A 15,536-nucleotide genomic window follows, 5' to 3' on the forward strand; every position below is an offset into this window, starting at 1 on the left:
TAGACTGGGTACAATGCCTGTCCCATCTGCCTGTTGACTTAAATAATAGTCACAACCTAGGTGTTGAGACTTACATTTTATTGGGTGGGAATTTTTAGGACTTCAGTCCAGGGAGATAGCATCTCAAGTGATCCTGAGGGAATTGCTCAGAGGAGGAGAGCGGAAGAGCCAGATTATATGGAAGTTTTGCAACAAAAGGCAGGTAGTCTTACTTATCAAACCCGTCAATCCTAAAGGAAATCAACCCTGAATATCATTGGAAGGACTGATGCCCTCCTTCCCCAGGACCTAACTCAGACACATCCTGAGGGGCTAAGGCAGCCTCGGGGGCCATGATCACCCCAGCCCCCATGAAAGGATGGTTGAGGGTAACCTTGTGACCAGATGGTGGCTGATGACCCCCAGGGAAGAATGGAATGTGCTGGGACCTTCTGGACTCTCAGCCCTTCTGAAGAGACACACACGGGAGCAAAGAGCCTATTACTTCCAGTTAGTGTTGTCACAACCCTGAGTATCAACTGAAGAGCTGACTCATTGGAAAAGACCCTGATGCTGGGAAAGATTGAGGCCAGGAGGAGAAGGGAGCCGCAGAGGATGAGATGGTTAGATAACATCACTGACTCAACGGATGTGAATTTCCAGGAGACGGTGGAGGACAGAGGAGCCTGGTAGTCCATGAGGTCACAAAGGGTCTGGCACAACTTAGCAACTAAACAGCAAAGTCTTCACATCAAAAGATTATTGTTAATAAAGGCAAACCAGATATCCCAAGTTAGGGAGTTGAGTGCTTTTTTTTTAATGTATGGGATGGTGCAAGAGTCTGGGTTCACTGAAATCATTCCTTTCTTATGCATCTCTGCCATCCTGGGTGTTTCTTGTGTGTGTTTTTTTTTTTTTTTTTCACATTGTGAGCTGCTTTGGGGCTCACCATAGGGAGTGGCTGCAATCTGATGGCTGGTATCCTTCTCCTTCCTGAGTGCCCTTAGGGCTCTCTAGCTCACCTTAGAGGGCTGTATCCGCTGATGACTGTGGCATCCTTGTTTACTGATATGGCAGGAAGTACTTCATTTCTCACGCCCTCAGGACAGAGCATGACGCATGTAGGGCATGTGGACAGGGGGAGGTTTGTCTACAAGCCACTCGTATCTCACGCTGACGGCCCTGGCGCTTTGTGATCATTGCTTTCCTTTGAAACAATGCTTTCCGTTCCCTCTCCTCTTCCTCCCTCCACTCCCCAAAAATCTGCCTGAAGCAATATATACTTGCAGCCCTTTTCAGACGTGTATTAGGATCACCACTGTAAAAAGAACCATTTTTTCCCTAAGCTTCAGTGGACACTGATGGTTACCCACCACGAAGCCTTCCTCCGTCTTGCTGACACAGCCCTGAGTTTGTTTTCAGTCCAGTCCTGACCGCCCCCGCCCCAGCACCTAACTCAGGCACATCCTGAGGGGCTAAGGCAGCCATGGGGGCCATGATCACCCCAGCCCCCACCAAAGTATGGTTGAGGGTTACCTTGACCCCCAGGGAAGAATGGAATGTGCTGGGCCCTTCTAGACTCTCAGCCCTTCTGAAGAGACACACAAGGGAGCAGAGAGCCTATTACTTCCAGTTGGTATTGTCGCATCTTCATGTCCTGCCTGGAATGATGGTGGCCCTCTTGTGGCCGTGAAACAGGCTGTTGTTGATGAGCTGGAAGGAAGGAGCTGCTTCTCGCCCTTGCCCTTGAGCCTTGGAAGAGATCAGTCCTCCCACCACTCTGCCCTTGAGCAGGTGGATGTTTATTTTATTTGCACTGGTTTTTCTGTTACTTGCGGCTGGAAAAAAAAAAAACCACCCTAATTAATGCACTCAAATCATTTTTTAGTGTTGATCTATATTTAGCCCTTACGGAAGAGTCTCTGCTGAGTTGCCCTAGGGGAGGGAGATGGATTTTAGCTCTTCTTATTGCCTTGATGTGTGTCTTGATGATTTGTGTGTCTACCCACCCGTCAGACAGTAAGCCTAGAGGGCACGGGTGGATTTCATTGATTTTTTGTGATCCTTGTGCCAGGCCTGGCCCTTGGTGAATACTTGTTGAGAAGGTTCTCTTTCAGTGTAGGCATTATTTCATGGGAGGCGTATTGGCAGGGCTGCTGGTTGTGGGTCCTTCATTTGTTGTCATCTAAACGAATGGTAAGAGCCTTCTTTAGTCATGCTATGTATGTTTTAGCAGTAAAACATGCCTCCATGCTTTAGCAGTAAATCTATCACACCATTCATATCCTGCCTACAGCTTATTGTTAGTGACTTAACGTGGACATGGCGTGTCTGGAGTCCACACACAAGACTCTGACACCCTCGTCTGGGCTGTTTCTCTGTTGACCTGGGTGGCATGGCCGATGACCCGGGGGATCCATGTTCCCTTCCAGCCCCTCTTGCTGACTCTGCTGTGGGTCCGGGATTTAGCACAAGTGAGTCACTTGCAGGCTGAGGGCCACGTGCCTTTCAACTTAGATTTCCTGCCTCTCCCACTGGCCTCCCAGCCTCCTCCCTGTCATCAGCAAGAGCGTGACCTTGAGAACGAGCAGTATGATGGACTCACCTTGGGATGCCCTTCGTGCTGGAGGGTTTGGGATAACATGAGGCTCTCCTGGTGAGGTCCAAGGGCTCTTGCTCGGCTCTGGTCTGGAGCCTTGGGGTTGAGCTTTTGCCACTACGAGCTCTCCACGCCTGCTTTGCTGCATGCCCGACTGCATTTCACCTTCCCCCTGCAACAGCTGGAGAACCTGAAGACAAGGAACAGGAGCTGTGCATCTGCCCATTCTTCCTCCTTCCCCTCCTCCTCCCGCCTGCCAAACGGAGGATGAATGTCCGCGCCTTTGCTTAACAGGCATGCTGCGAGGCTCCAGTGAGGTGATGAGATGTGGGCAGCGGCTGTCAGGAGCCAGGCTGGCATCTCCAAGATGGCCTGTGGCCGGTTCGCTGCAGATCGAGGCTCAGACAGAGTGTCTGCCACCAGGAGCCTGGAGACAGCTTTGATGTGGGCGGCGTGGGAACCAGCCTGTGGACTGCAGCGCAGGGTTAAACCGGGAATTGGGAGGGGGTTGAGGGGGTCGGCCCCAGGGTTTTCCATCCCCGGGTCTAGGCTGAGGCATGTCTTGGCATTTCCCACTGTATCTGCATTGTATCTTCCCCAGGTCCCCCCGTGGAGTGTGTGTGTCTAGACAGCTATGGAATAAAATGCTCAATTACCAAGTAGGAATTTGGCCAGCGGAGGTATCGCTGCACCGAGCAGACAGGCCCAAGATGAGGAGAGAGGCTGAGAACGAGCCCCTGTTGTATCTAAAACAGGCTGGAGAGCCTGGCGCTCGCAGGGCCAGCCAGCACCTGCGGAGAGCAGAAGCCAAATGGCCCACAGGAGGCATTTTGACCTCCTGAAGGGCTGTAAATCTGGCCTGGCCCACGTTTCCAGCCCCTGTCACTCCGTTGCAAAGATTTCTGCCTACAATTAGAATGCAGATTAACACCGACAAAGAGTGAAGCTCTAAGAGGTGGGAAGCCTGTTCTCTCATTTAGCCAGGCTGTTTGCAAGCTGTGAAGAGTCAATTCGGCTCTGAGCCTCAGTTTCCACATCTGTAAAATGGGGAAAAATATGCACTAACTGCCAAGGCGGTTGTGGAAAAGGGCTTTGTCACCTGAGGGGTAAAAAATCATTCCTTCCACATCAGTCCAAGCTTCATAGTCTAAGAATCCCCCTTGAGATATGTCCACTTGCTTATTTCTGTCTAATGATTGTCCCTTAGAATCTAGGAGATGCTTCTGTGAATAAAACTTAAACAAGGTGACACCCGGTGCTGCCATTGGTGCAGGTTTGGCCCATGATGGCTTGTGAGCTGAATTTCTTCCCTTGTGTTGAAGTGAGGAGTGGCCCCTGGGGAGACTCTGGGCTTGTATTGCTGGTGCCCACCGGTCCCAGCCTGCATGGTCACTCCAGTGAACGACTTTACTGCACTGGAGCCCAGCTGGTACATGGGGTCCTCTGGGCCCCATTCCTGGCTGCAGGCCTGCTCCTCTGCAGGGAGCGCAGCTGACCTGAGCCGTACGTGGGCCCTCGATTCTCTCCTTCCTCCCGGGGGCTCTCTCCTTCATCCATACGGCTTCTGCTCCCACAGCGTTGCCTGCTTTCCTTGGTGCCTGGCTCTGAGCTCAGACTTGGAGACAGGAGTTCTAGGGAGTGCTGTCTTCAGGCCCCTCTTCCTTCGAAACCCACTGTGATGTGGCCCCCTGAGTCTGGCCCCCTTTCCTAGGGGGTGGAGGTGAAGGGACAGGGTTGGAAGATGAGCGGATGCTAATTAAGACCCCACAGTGAGTCCTCCCATGTAACTTTCTGATGTGGTTCCCGGCTTGCTGCTGCACTGATATGGTTTGGGCCCACCTTCTGGGTTTGAACTTGACCTCTCACCTTGAAATTGGTGAAAAGCAACTGGAGAACCCAGCCCGGGAGCCATGGCCGCCCTGTCCAGCCCTCCAGCCCAGCTTTGAAGGCTGTCCCTGGGTCCCGAAGGAGTGGCAGTGTCACCCGGCAGGCTTCCCCCAGGGCGGCCGAGTGCTCATCACCAGCTCTGACTCCTGTCCGCTCACCCCCTGTGGCTGTTGGATGAAGTCATCCCTGGCAGAGGCAGCTGGCACGGGCCCAGGGTAAACAGGCCCTGCTGAGCTCATTGGCGCACTTCTAGATGAGCTCGGGAGTGGGGGCTTGCAGGCCTGCCCCACTCCAGAGCAGGGCCATGCACTTCAGCCTTGGGGGACCACAAGGGCACAGTGTTACTGTCAGGGCAGACCTGTGCCCCCAGCCTCCTCCTGGGTGGGGAGTGGGGACAGTAAGGGCTGGGAGACATGGCCTACTCTATGGGAGTTTACTTGGTGGGGTTTCCCCCACAGAGTCTGCACAGACTCTGACGTTAATCACAGTAACACAGCTGATGCTTATATGCTCCACTTACATGATGTTTCACTGACAGGTACCATTCACAGAGCTGTTCAGATCCCAAGTCGCTGAATTCTCACATCAAACTGATGAGATCAGTGAACTGCATTATTCCCGTTTTCCAGGTCAGAACACTGAGGACCAGAATGGCTGTAAGGTCCGGCCACAGTCTAATCAGGCCGCGTGGTCTGAGCCCTGGACTGTGGTGCTCTTCTAGGCCTCTTAGTGTCTGTGATCTGAGGGGGATCATTTTTCACGTGTCTCTGTGTGTGTTAGTCTCCTGGTCATGTCTCTTTGCGACTCCGTGGACTGCAGCCTTCTAGGCTCCTCTGTCCATGGGATTCTCAGGCAAGAATACCGGAGTGAGTTCCCATTCCCTTCTCCAGGGGATCTTCCCAACCCAGGGATTGAACCCAGGTCCCCCACACTGCAGGCAGATTCTTTACCATCTGAACCACGCAAGGGAAGCCCTTGAGTTTTCTGATCCAACATGTTCCTGACCAGCATCTTCCTTATTTGGGGTCAGAGGGGGTCTTTGTGGCTCAGTACCTTTGTAGTGGATGAGAGTCTGGGTTCAGTGTTGTAGTTTTAAGCCCCTGGCCTATCTCAAGTCACCCAGTTGCTTGGAACCTCAGTTTCTTCTTCAGTGAAATGGGCCCAGTGACCTCCCCATCTTATTACCTGGTTTCTGCTCTGTCCCTGGCAGAGGCGATGCTGAAATAACCGCTGGTTTCCACCCACCGCGCCCTCCCAGCCTCCTCTCCTCTTTCCTTTGTTTTCGAGGCAGACAAACAGGAGGACTCTTACATTGCAATTAGCATGAGGCCTGGGCCAGGTCTTTGCTTTCTGGGCTGGTCCCCGTTTCTCGGAGCAGCTGCTCATTTTGACTCAGGAAGCAAATGCGAGAGGGACTGGGAGGTTTGCCTGGCCCTAGGGAGGAAGGGAGGGAGGAGAGCTTAGAGCTCTCCAGGACGGAAGCCCCGCGCTCCTCAGCCCTTGTGACTCGAGCTGGCTTTGTTTCGTCCTGTTTTGGTTTGAAGAGTAGTTTGGGGCTCCTGACTCTACTGGCCGTCACAGGTCATTGGGGATCAAGCAGGCTTTGCTGGATTAATCAGCCTGCCTAGGGGCGGAGGGAGCAGAGACAGTGGCGGAAGACTTTACCAGGAGAGGAGAGAGCCCGCCTCTTGGGTCTTGGTGTCCAGTGGCCCTGGATGCCTTGCTGTCCCCAACCCCACCTCTGCCCGTCACCAGGATTAGCACAGAGATGCCCCGGACTGAGTCAGGGCAGCTCCAAGCCCTCAGAGCTCCTGATTGTTCAAGACCTAGGAGGGACGTGCCTACAATAAGAGAGGGCCGATCCACTCTTCCTCTCCCCCGGGGCTGTGGGCTCTAGATCCTTCCTTGGGACTTCAATCTTTACCATGCCTGCGGTCAGGCTTGCCCCAATCCTATACTCGTCCCCCTCTGTCTCTTGGCCTCAAGGTTTCAGAGCAAATCTGTGCTGACAGGTTCAAGATGTGTTGAGACCTTGAGCTGGTGGCCTCCAGTATCCATCCCACGTCTTTCCTGGCATGCGGCGGCAGTGTGCACTTGACCTGCCCTAGTCCTCAGCTGGGAAGGGAGGTCACGCCCGACCTCGGTTTCCTGCAAGGCCCGGTGAATACGAGTGGCCCCTGGTGCCTGGTATTCTGTGACATCCGTGCGTTTACCCGTTTTGTTCACTTAACCCAACACAGCAACGCCAACCTTGTGTTTCCAGGGAAAGCTGCCCGTGCTACTGCTTGGCCGTTCCTCGGAGCTGCGGCCGGGAGAATTCGTGGTCGCCATCGGAAGCCCGTTTTCTCTTCAAAACACCGTCACTACGGGGATCGTCAGCACCACCCAGCGTGGTGGCAAAGAACTGGGGCTCCGGAACTCAGACATGGACTACATCCAGACAGACGCCATTATCAACGTGAGCCCGTCTGCCACAGGGTCTGGCTGCAGTTGGGAAGCTAGGCTGGGCTCAGACACCGGGGTGGAGTCAGGATCTTCATGGTGCTTCCAATAGGGTCCTTTTGAACCCCTAAAGCAGACAAGACAGGAGGGCTGGTCCTCAGACTGTTGGCAGTCTCCAGGGACTCCTGTGACGGGCACTTGAGATTTGCCCAAGTCTGCGGCCTGGAGAAGTTCTCCATCCTCCCGCTGCCCTGCCCCAGGGTCAGCCACCCCTGTGTCGAGCTGCCTGTGCAACCTTGTGGAAGGAGGGATGCTCAGCTTTGCACAGGCTCTGCAGCCCCCAGAGGTGTTTCCGCTGTCTTTGGGGGGGCACAGTCTGAGCACCAGGCCAACCCATTCGATGTCCAGTGAGGTCAGGGATTGTCCCACACAATCTCATCAGTGGAATCTTAATTTTAAGTCACATTTTTCCACTTCAGCTGTTTCCCTTTAGGACTGACGTTTCTCAAAAAGCATTTTCCCCTCCATCTGTCTAATAAATAAGAAACACAGCGTGTTTTGTGCACTCACTGCCTCTAGTAGGCTTTATTCCCAAACCTTCTTGTGATCTGCATGAAGTAATGGAAATAGTGCAAACTGTGTGGATTTTCAGCCCCAGCAGCAAAGTAGGGGTCACATAGACGTGGAGGGAGATGGCACAGATTTGAAAGACCATGACACTGAGCAAGTGGGTAGCCAACTTATTGTCGAGAGAGGGAAGATGTATTAGGTGTTTTGGGAATTTTTTGTTGGCCTCTGGGCTTTGGAGAAAAAAAAAAAAATATATATCAATATGTAAATACCCCATTTATGGTACTTAACACTCTCTGAAAACTGTTAAGGTCCTTTGTTTTGCCAGCAAAATATTAGGTAGACAGGAAGAAATGTCAGGAAAGAATTTTCACTCAGGGGCCTGCCAGGCAGGGAGGTAGATTGGACCATGTAATTATATAAACTCATAACCTTTTAATTTTTGCTTATTTTCAGTATGGAAACTCCGGAGGCCCATTAGTAAACCTGGTAAGGCTTTCAAAAAATCTATCTACATGTCTTTTTTTCCCCCCTTTTGATTTCTTTTCAGATATGAACTTGCCAAAGCATATTATCTAATCCTTTCAAATTGAAATCTGTGACTGCACTGTACCTTGCAAATGTCTCTTCTTATCTTTTCTGGAAAGAGTAAGGCATGCTGGTGTTTGGATTGGAAATGCTATGCCAGCGGACATGCTTGTGTCTCCACGTTACAAGTAAAGGCATTGGAATTCAGGTTTGATCCAGGACCAGTTAAAGGAGCCAGTCTTTATTTTGAAGGTGTCAGCAGTTCTGGTTTGCCCCTCAGTTGCCTGAGGAGCTGACTTGGCTCATCCATAGGCTTTGTCTTGGCTAGGAGCCTCCCTTAAGACCTGGCTTGGAATGAGGAGTTACCCCACTCACAAAGATGTCACCTAAGTTTGTATTTTATTTAAACATGAAAAGGGAAGCCTTTGAATCAGATTGTCAGAGCCAGGTTGCAGCTCAGGGTCCCATATCCCAGCCCTCATTTACAGATGATGAAATCTAAGCCACTTTGTTTAGCAAAGCCCAGGAGGGCAGTGCCTCCTGGATGGTCCCTCGGAGTTGGGGACTGAATTCTCAGTGCTACTGGAAGTGTGCAAGGAGCGACTTACCCACTCCTGGCAGTTTTCCCCTCTAAGCCCGAGTTGGACAACCTTTAAGAATAGTGTTCAAAATAATGGTTGGATGGCATGAGGCAAGCCTATTCCAGGATGGTTTCAGTGTGGCATTCGCTAAACTGTGAATTTATCTTGAATGGAAGCACACACACTGGCTTCCTCCATGGTTTAAAGCTGGTTTGCAACAAGCAGAGGAAATGAGGTTTGATTGTGAGATTCCGCCTCTCTCAGATCCCTGAGGCTGCTTGGAGATGAGGGTTTGTTTTCCTGGGGATGAAATCTGTCCTCCCTGAGCAGTAGATGGTTCCTCCCTGATGTCAGCAGAGGAATCTTAAGATTCCTGGAAACGGGAGAAGCAGGAAGGTGTGGATAGCTACCTAAAGGTCTCTGAGGTTTTTTGTTTTTTTTTTTTTTAACTTTTATTTTATCTTGGAGTATAGCTGATTAACAATGCTGTGATAGTTTCAGGTGGACAGCAGAGGGACTCGGCCAAACATACACATGTATCTATTCTCCCCCAAAGTCCCCTCCTGTCCCAGCTGCCACAGAACATTGAGCAGAGTCCACTGTGCTATATATTAGTAGGACTCTGGGGCTTTTGGACATGTATTCCCTGCCCAAGGAGCAATTGTGCATTTTGAAACTTTCTGATGCTGTGCTTTCATTGTGTTGATCACTCAGTCCTGAGTCCAGTGGGTACTGATTCTTCCACTGCTCAGCTTAGCTTAATGCTGTGCACGAGTCAGGCCTCTCGCTCTGCGATGCAGAAGCCCCATCCGTCCGTCTCCTCCTACCCCAATCATGTCTCTGAAGAAGCTCCAAGACTCCTTCCGTGCAAATTCTCCACTCTCTCTCGGTGGGTATCTTCAGGTGAATCTTCATGGATTCAGCAAGCAATTTGCCTTTTGCTTTTCAGGATGGTGAAGTGATAGGAATTAACACACTGAAAGTGACAGCTGGAATCTCCTTTGCAATTCCATCTGATAAGATTAAAAAGTTCCTAACGGAATCCCATGACCGACAAGCCAAAGGTAAAGCAAATGCCCCCGGCAGCCCACCAGAGATTTTAGGCCTGGGGCTTGGCTGCCCCTCAGAAACTGGAGGGCAGGGAAAGTGACCCCCTGAAGTCAGCCACACCTTTCCTATCAAGAAGGGAAAGGAATGCATGTCACGAGGTCATCGATGTCTGACTGTTTTTTTTTTGGCCTATGATCATGCATGTTTCATATGCTTCAATCTGTTATGTTCCAGGCATGATCTTGGGTGATTTCTGTACATCATTTCACTGCATCATTCATTAATGTCATTTAATTCCTTTGCCTGATCAGGTGGGACTTAGTCCCATTTTACTGATGAGAAAACTGAGATTCAAGGAGCTCATTCAGTCCACAAATGTTTAGTGACTCTTCTGCTCAGTGTCAGGCTGGGGGTTCGAAGCTCAACAGGGTCCCTGTCAGGTGTGCTGTTTACCTTCTACCTGGGGGAGAGAGGAGGCAGGTAGTGTCCCAATCAGGATTTGAACCACAAGCTGAGAGCATCCCTGTATGGCCCTGACCACATGACAAACTGGGGGGATGGAACCCCACTGCTCCTGGTGTCCCCGGCACAGCCGCCAACTGGGCTGACCTTCTGCTTCCTTCTGTGGCCCCACCAGGCAAAGCCATCACCAAGAAGAAGTATATTGGCATCCGAATGATGTCACTCACACCCAGGTCGGTAACAGGACGTCGATGTCTGTCTGTGTCTTAAATTCACTTATTTCTTTAAGTTCAAATATTTATTTGTTTGTTTACAGTTAAAATATTTAATTTACATGGCTGTGCCGGGTCTCAGTCATGGCATGTGGGATCTTTTAGTTTTGACACTTGAACTCTTAGTTACCACGTGTGGGATCTACTTCCCTGAGCAGGGATTGAACCCCGGGCCCCCTGCACTGGGAACTCTGAGTCTTAGCCCCTGGACCCCCAGGGATGTCCCTGTGTCTTAAATTTAAAACAGACTAACTTCAGAGGACTCTCACGGGCACCCCGAAAAGAGAAACCTTATTCTGCCTCGAGACAGCTCAGTGTCTGGTTTAAGTACCGTTAGGAAAGAGAGGAGGGGCCATTAACCTTGGCCTCACATGGGCTTCCCTGGTGGCTCAGATGGTAAAGCGTCTGCCTGCAATGCGCGAGACCCGGGTTCCATCCCTGGGTCGGGAAGATCCCCTGGAGGGGGAAATGGCAATCCACTCCAGTACTCTTGCCTGGAAAGTTTCCGAGGACTGAGGAGCCTGGTAGGCTATAGTCCATGGGGTCGCAAAGAGTCAGACAAGACTGAGCAACTTCACTTTCTTTCATGTTATTTTGTCCTTCACGTTTGTTTCTGGGGTTCTGAGCAGATCCTTCCTTCTGAAAGATTCTGCTTTTCTTTGAAAGAAAGAAAAGAAAGTGAACTGAACTCCAAGTCTCCCGCATTGCAGGCAGACGCTTTACCATCCGAGCCACCAGGGAAGCCCACACTTTTCTCTGAAGGCGGGCCTGACGAGCCCGGGTGTTGGTCATTGCCCCACCTCCCGCCGCCCCCCACCTCCATGCCTTCCTCTCCCCACCTGATCTGTTGAAGCCCACATTCCAGGAGTGCCCTAAGCCCCTCCCTCAGCGCCCCAGAGCACCCTGCCTTTCCTTAGCTCTGCCGCCTGTGGGCTGGGGCTCCTGGAATGCCAGGCAGGCCGGCATGACTGATGGGCTTGTTTTCCCCAAGCTGGTGAAAGTTGCGGTATGTGCCTGCCAGACGCATGACATACTGGTGTTTGAACCTTGATGAAAAAACCTGGTGTGATTGTAGGCGTCTTGGTACCTAAGGGCCTGCTTGAAACTCTTGGAAGTTAAGTCGGCAAAGAGCAGAACCTGTTGATATAAATACTAATATCTTAATTACTGTAATTAACTGGCTATTAATGAATACGAACACATGACTATTAGTTTAGACAGGTGTGATAAATGGTGGTGCCTTTCTTAGCTGGCTTGCCAAGCCTGAAATGTGCATCAGGTCTTGTCTTGGAACTCTGAGAAATGGAAGCCTGGGGGATGTAGGGAAGGGAAGGAATGTGGGCCCGGGGCTCCAGCTTCCTGGGTTCCTGTCCCAGCTCTATTTCCTGGCTTGTGACCTTGAGATGACTTGAGTCCTGAGTGCCTCAATTTTCTCCCTCTGGGATCAGAATAACTGGGCAGGCTTGTTGGTGTGTGGGGAGCACTGAGCAATTTTTAATATGTGTGAAAGCTGGGGTGAATGGGTGATGGCAGTGGTCACTAGCCACGGGAGCCTACCCACCCTTTTTTGCGTGCTTGCTCAGTGCCGGGCACAGGACCAGGGGCTAGATCTAGATAAGATCATGTGGCCCTCATGACAACCTCATGGCACTGTGCCTGTTTAACAGGTGAGAAAAGCCAGGCACAGAGAGGTTAAGCAACTGCCCGAGATCACACAGTCAGGAAGGGGCAGAGCTGGGGTTCCAAAGCAGGCCAACCCTCACACTGTCCTGACTTCTTAAGTGGTTGTTGTGTGTGTGTCCAACTCTTTGTGACCCCATGAACTGCAACACGCCAGGCTCTTCAGTGGTAGCTACTCTCAATTAATTAATAAAAATGATAATGCTAAAATGTTTTTCTTGGTGTCATCCGGTAAATCTTTGACTCTAGGAAATAAGCAGTTTGCAGCAGAATCAAAATCCCTGGACCCCTCCAGGGATTTTGGACCACTTCCCTGGTCCACTTCCACTTTGGACCACTGGACCACTTCCCTGATGGTCCAGTGGCTAAGACTCTGCACTCCCAGTGCAAGGGGCCCGGTTTCGATCCCTGGTCAGGGAACTGGATCCCACATGATGCAACTAAATATCCTGCATGCCACAACAAAGATCTGGCTCAGCTCAATAAGTAAAGAAAGAAACATTAAAAAATAATAATAAAAAGGAAACTTTAATAGTAAAAAAAAAACAACCCTGATTTTTTTTTACATTGGAATTTGACATTAGAATCAGGGATGGAGAAGAAGCCCTGTGGGAGCCCCGTTGTTCTTAATGGTTAATCCAGGTGTTCTTTCTCCCAAGCAGCAAAGCCAAAGAATTGAAGGATCGCCACCGAGACTTCCCCGATGTGCTTTCAGGAGCATATATCATCGAAGTAATTCCTGATACCCCCGCAGAAGCGTGAGTTAGAATTCTTCTCCATTTTCCTGATAATTATGTGTTTCTTGGGGGTAGGGGGCAGGGGACAGTTCTTTCCGTCTCACTTCAGGTGACCGTGAGGACCCTTGACAGAATGGTCCAACATCTGTGTCCATCCTGTCGGGCAGGGCTTCCAACCTGGCTCAGCTCAGGGCTCGTCGGCAGAAGGGTGCTTCCTGGCTAGACGTCCTCTTCAGGAGGAAATCAGATGGACTTGTTAGGAGTCTCTGGGACAGACCTGGCTGGGGAAAGATGGTTGAAGGAACTCAGGATCACTGCCTGAGTCTGAGACCTCAGGCAGTGATCCTGGCCTAGGCTGCTAGAGGCATCTCTTCCTGAGGCCTTCTCTAATTATGCCTGTTACCAGTCAGGCCCTGCTTATCCACACCTCTAGAAAATTAGCACAGGAAATATCAAAGTAACATGGAAAGAAGTTGCTCGACCCACAGTCAGGTTTATTACCTGTGGAAGTGTTAGTCGCTCAGTTGAGTCAGACTCTTTGCAGCCCCGTAGACTATGTGGACATAATATCCACGGAGACGTGCTAGACCAGGGAGTGGCCAGCAGACTGTTCCCAGGAGCCAGATCTGGTCTGCTGCCTGCTTCTGGGTTAAGATTAGATTTGCATTTTTATTTTATTTTTATTTTTCGTTTTAAAATTCATTTATTTTTTATTGAAGGATAATTGCTTTACAGAAAGATTTTGCATTTTTAAATGGTTGAAATGATTTAATTAAGAACAGTTATTTTAGGACACTTAAAAATGCTACGAAATTCAAATTTTAGTGTTACGTAAATGAAATCTTACTGGGGCACAGCCACGCCCAGCAGATTATATATTGTTTCTGGTGGCTTTTGGACTCCCATGGCAGAGGTGGGTTGTTGTGATGGGGACCATCTGGCCTGCAAAGACTAAAATATTTCCTCTCTAGCCATTTACCAAAAAACTTTGCTGACCCCTGTCCTAGGCCACTGAGGTGCATAACAGCTTATTTGATGGTGTCACACACAAGAGTTAAGGTTACAGCAGCAATAACACAAAGCGGTGCCTCACAGTGGAACCATGCCTGTAGGCACTGTAGAGTTATAATACCCATGACGAGCACGCTGGCCACCACGGTCACTGATGTGTTCTCACTTCCTTTGGGGTCAGTCTGTGATAAGATCAGACAGATGCTCGCACACATTTCTATAGTGGACATGATTGCTGATGTGGCCTAAAAACCTCAAAAGGCAATAATGCAACCCATGGGTGGTTTAAGCCATTCTCACGAAAGTAAACTACCATCCCACCCTGTTTGCTCTGGGCTCTCAGGTCCTAAACTGTGCCTCTGTAGAGGTAAGGTTGCTCACCTTTCCTGGTGGCTATGCCAGGAGACATGGAAACACTGCAGTCACGTTTCTGTTTGTGTTGCAGTGGGGGGCTCAAGGAAAACGATGTCATCATCAGCATCAATGGACAGTCGGTGGTCTCCGCCAACGACGTCAGTGACGTCATTAAGAAGGAAAGCACCCTGAATATGGTTGTCCGCCGGGGCAACGAAGACATTATGGTCACCGTGATTCCCGAAGAAATTGACCCGTAGGCAGAGGCATGAGCTGGACTCCATGTTTCCCTCAGAGAACTCTCCGGTGGACGATGCTCGGTGACTCCGGGGCTGGTGGCACCAGATGCCCAAGACTTGACTGCCATGTTGCTTGTTCCGCAGAAACACTGGCCAGCAGAACCCTTCTTGATAGATCGCAGCCGAAAGCCAATGTAAAACGTTGTAGACCCGCAGGCAGACGCTCTCCCTTCTGTATCCTATGTACGCAGCGCGCTTTTTCTTGCCAGCTTGGACCGTCCCTGCTTGGACAGTCAGCATTTGTCTTCTCCTTTAACCGAGTCACCATCTTAGTCCAGCCAAGGCAGTTGCTGTAACGCGTAGATAAGAGGAAGGTCCCATGGGAGCCGGGATGGTACCGGGCATGTTTATGCTTTCTTCCGAGTCAGCACCCAGAGGAGGGAGATGCCGAGACAATGGGATGGTGAGCGCTGGCTTCTGGAATGGCCGCAGTTGCCTCTTTTAGGAATCTCTTCAGAACCGGGAGCACAGTGACTTGAGTTATTAAAATACTTGTTCATATTCTGTGTCCTCGAGTCCTTCTTTCCTGGGAACAGCTGGTTACAGTCTCTTTGAATCGATTATCATGTCAACCGCCTGCTCTTTAAACCATGTTGTCTGTGAGGGTTGAGCTCGAGGTCTCACCAGTTATTTCAGAGTCAGCCTGGGGGTTCGCGAGTGCTGGGAACACGGTGCCCTGTCACCCCGGGTTCCTGAAAGAGGCTTGAAGTCAGTTGCCCTTGCATCTGGGGCTTTTCAAACTAAAAAGAGGCTATCAACCCCACATGTCATGCAATCAGTCAGCAAAGAGTCCCTGGGCCTCTGGTCTGTGCCAGGCAAGGCATAGGCCGAGGGAGAGGGCTGAGTACGGGGCGGAGCCCCAGAGCTTCTGCTGAGAGGCCAGGTCTCTTTCTGAAAGGGAGATGGTTCAGGAGACCGGGATGTGACCTGAGACCAGTCCGGAGTCTTTAGAAAGCACAGGCTGGAGCTGATTCTAGCTGTCATGGGCTCTGAAATAGAACCTTAAATCTTGGGGGGCTTTGGAGCAGGGCTCCCCTGACACGTCCTAGAACAGACACAGCCTCAAGCAGCTGTGGACCCCTTTA

General features: G+C 50.7%; 1 protein-coding gene across 1 annotated transcript in view; it reads left to right on the plus strand.

Moving 5' to 3' along the window:
• HTRA1 (HtrA serine peptidase 1) overlaps positions 1-14,930 on the plus strand; it is a 59,278-nt gene extending 44,348 nt beyond the window's left edge. The window contains exons 4-9 of the mRNA XM_068961459.1: positions 6,729-6,923; positions 7,934-7,966; positions 9,536-9,650; positions 10,274-10,331; positions 12,713-12,808; positions 14,244-14,930. Coding sequence (XP_068817560.1) covers positions 6,729-6,923; positions 7,934-7,966; positions 9,536-9,650; positions 10,274-10,331; positions 12,713-12,808; positions 14,244-14,412 — 666 coding nt within the window. The 3' untranslated portion in view covers positions 14,413-14,930. The remainder of the gene's footprint in view (positions 1-6,728; positions 6,924-7,933; positions 7,967-9,535; positions 9,651-10,273; positions 10,332-12,712; positions 12,809-14,243) is intronic.
• The last annotated feature ends 606 nt before the right edge of the window (positions 14,931-15,536 follow it).

The sequence above is a fragment of the Capricornis sumatraensis genome, chromosome 23 (assembly GCF_032405125.1).
Source record: "Capricornis sumatraensis isolate serow.1 chromosome 23, serow.2, whole genome shotgun sequence".
Classification (NCBI taxonomy): domain Eukaryota; kingdom Metazoa; phylum Chordata; class Mammalia; order Artiodactyla; family Bovidae; genus Capricornis; species Capricornis sumatraensis.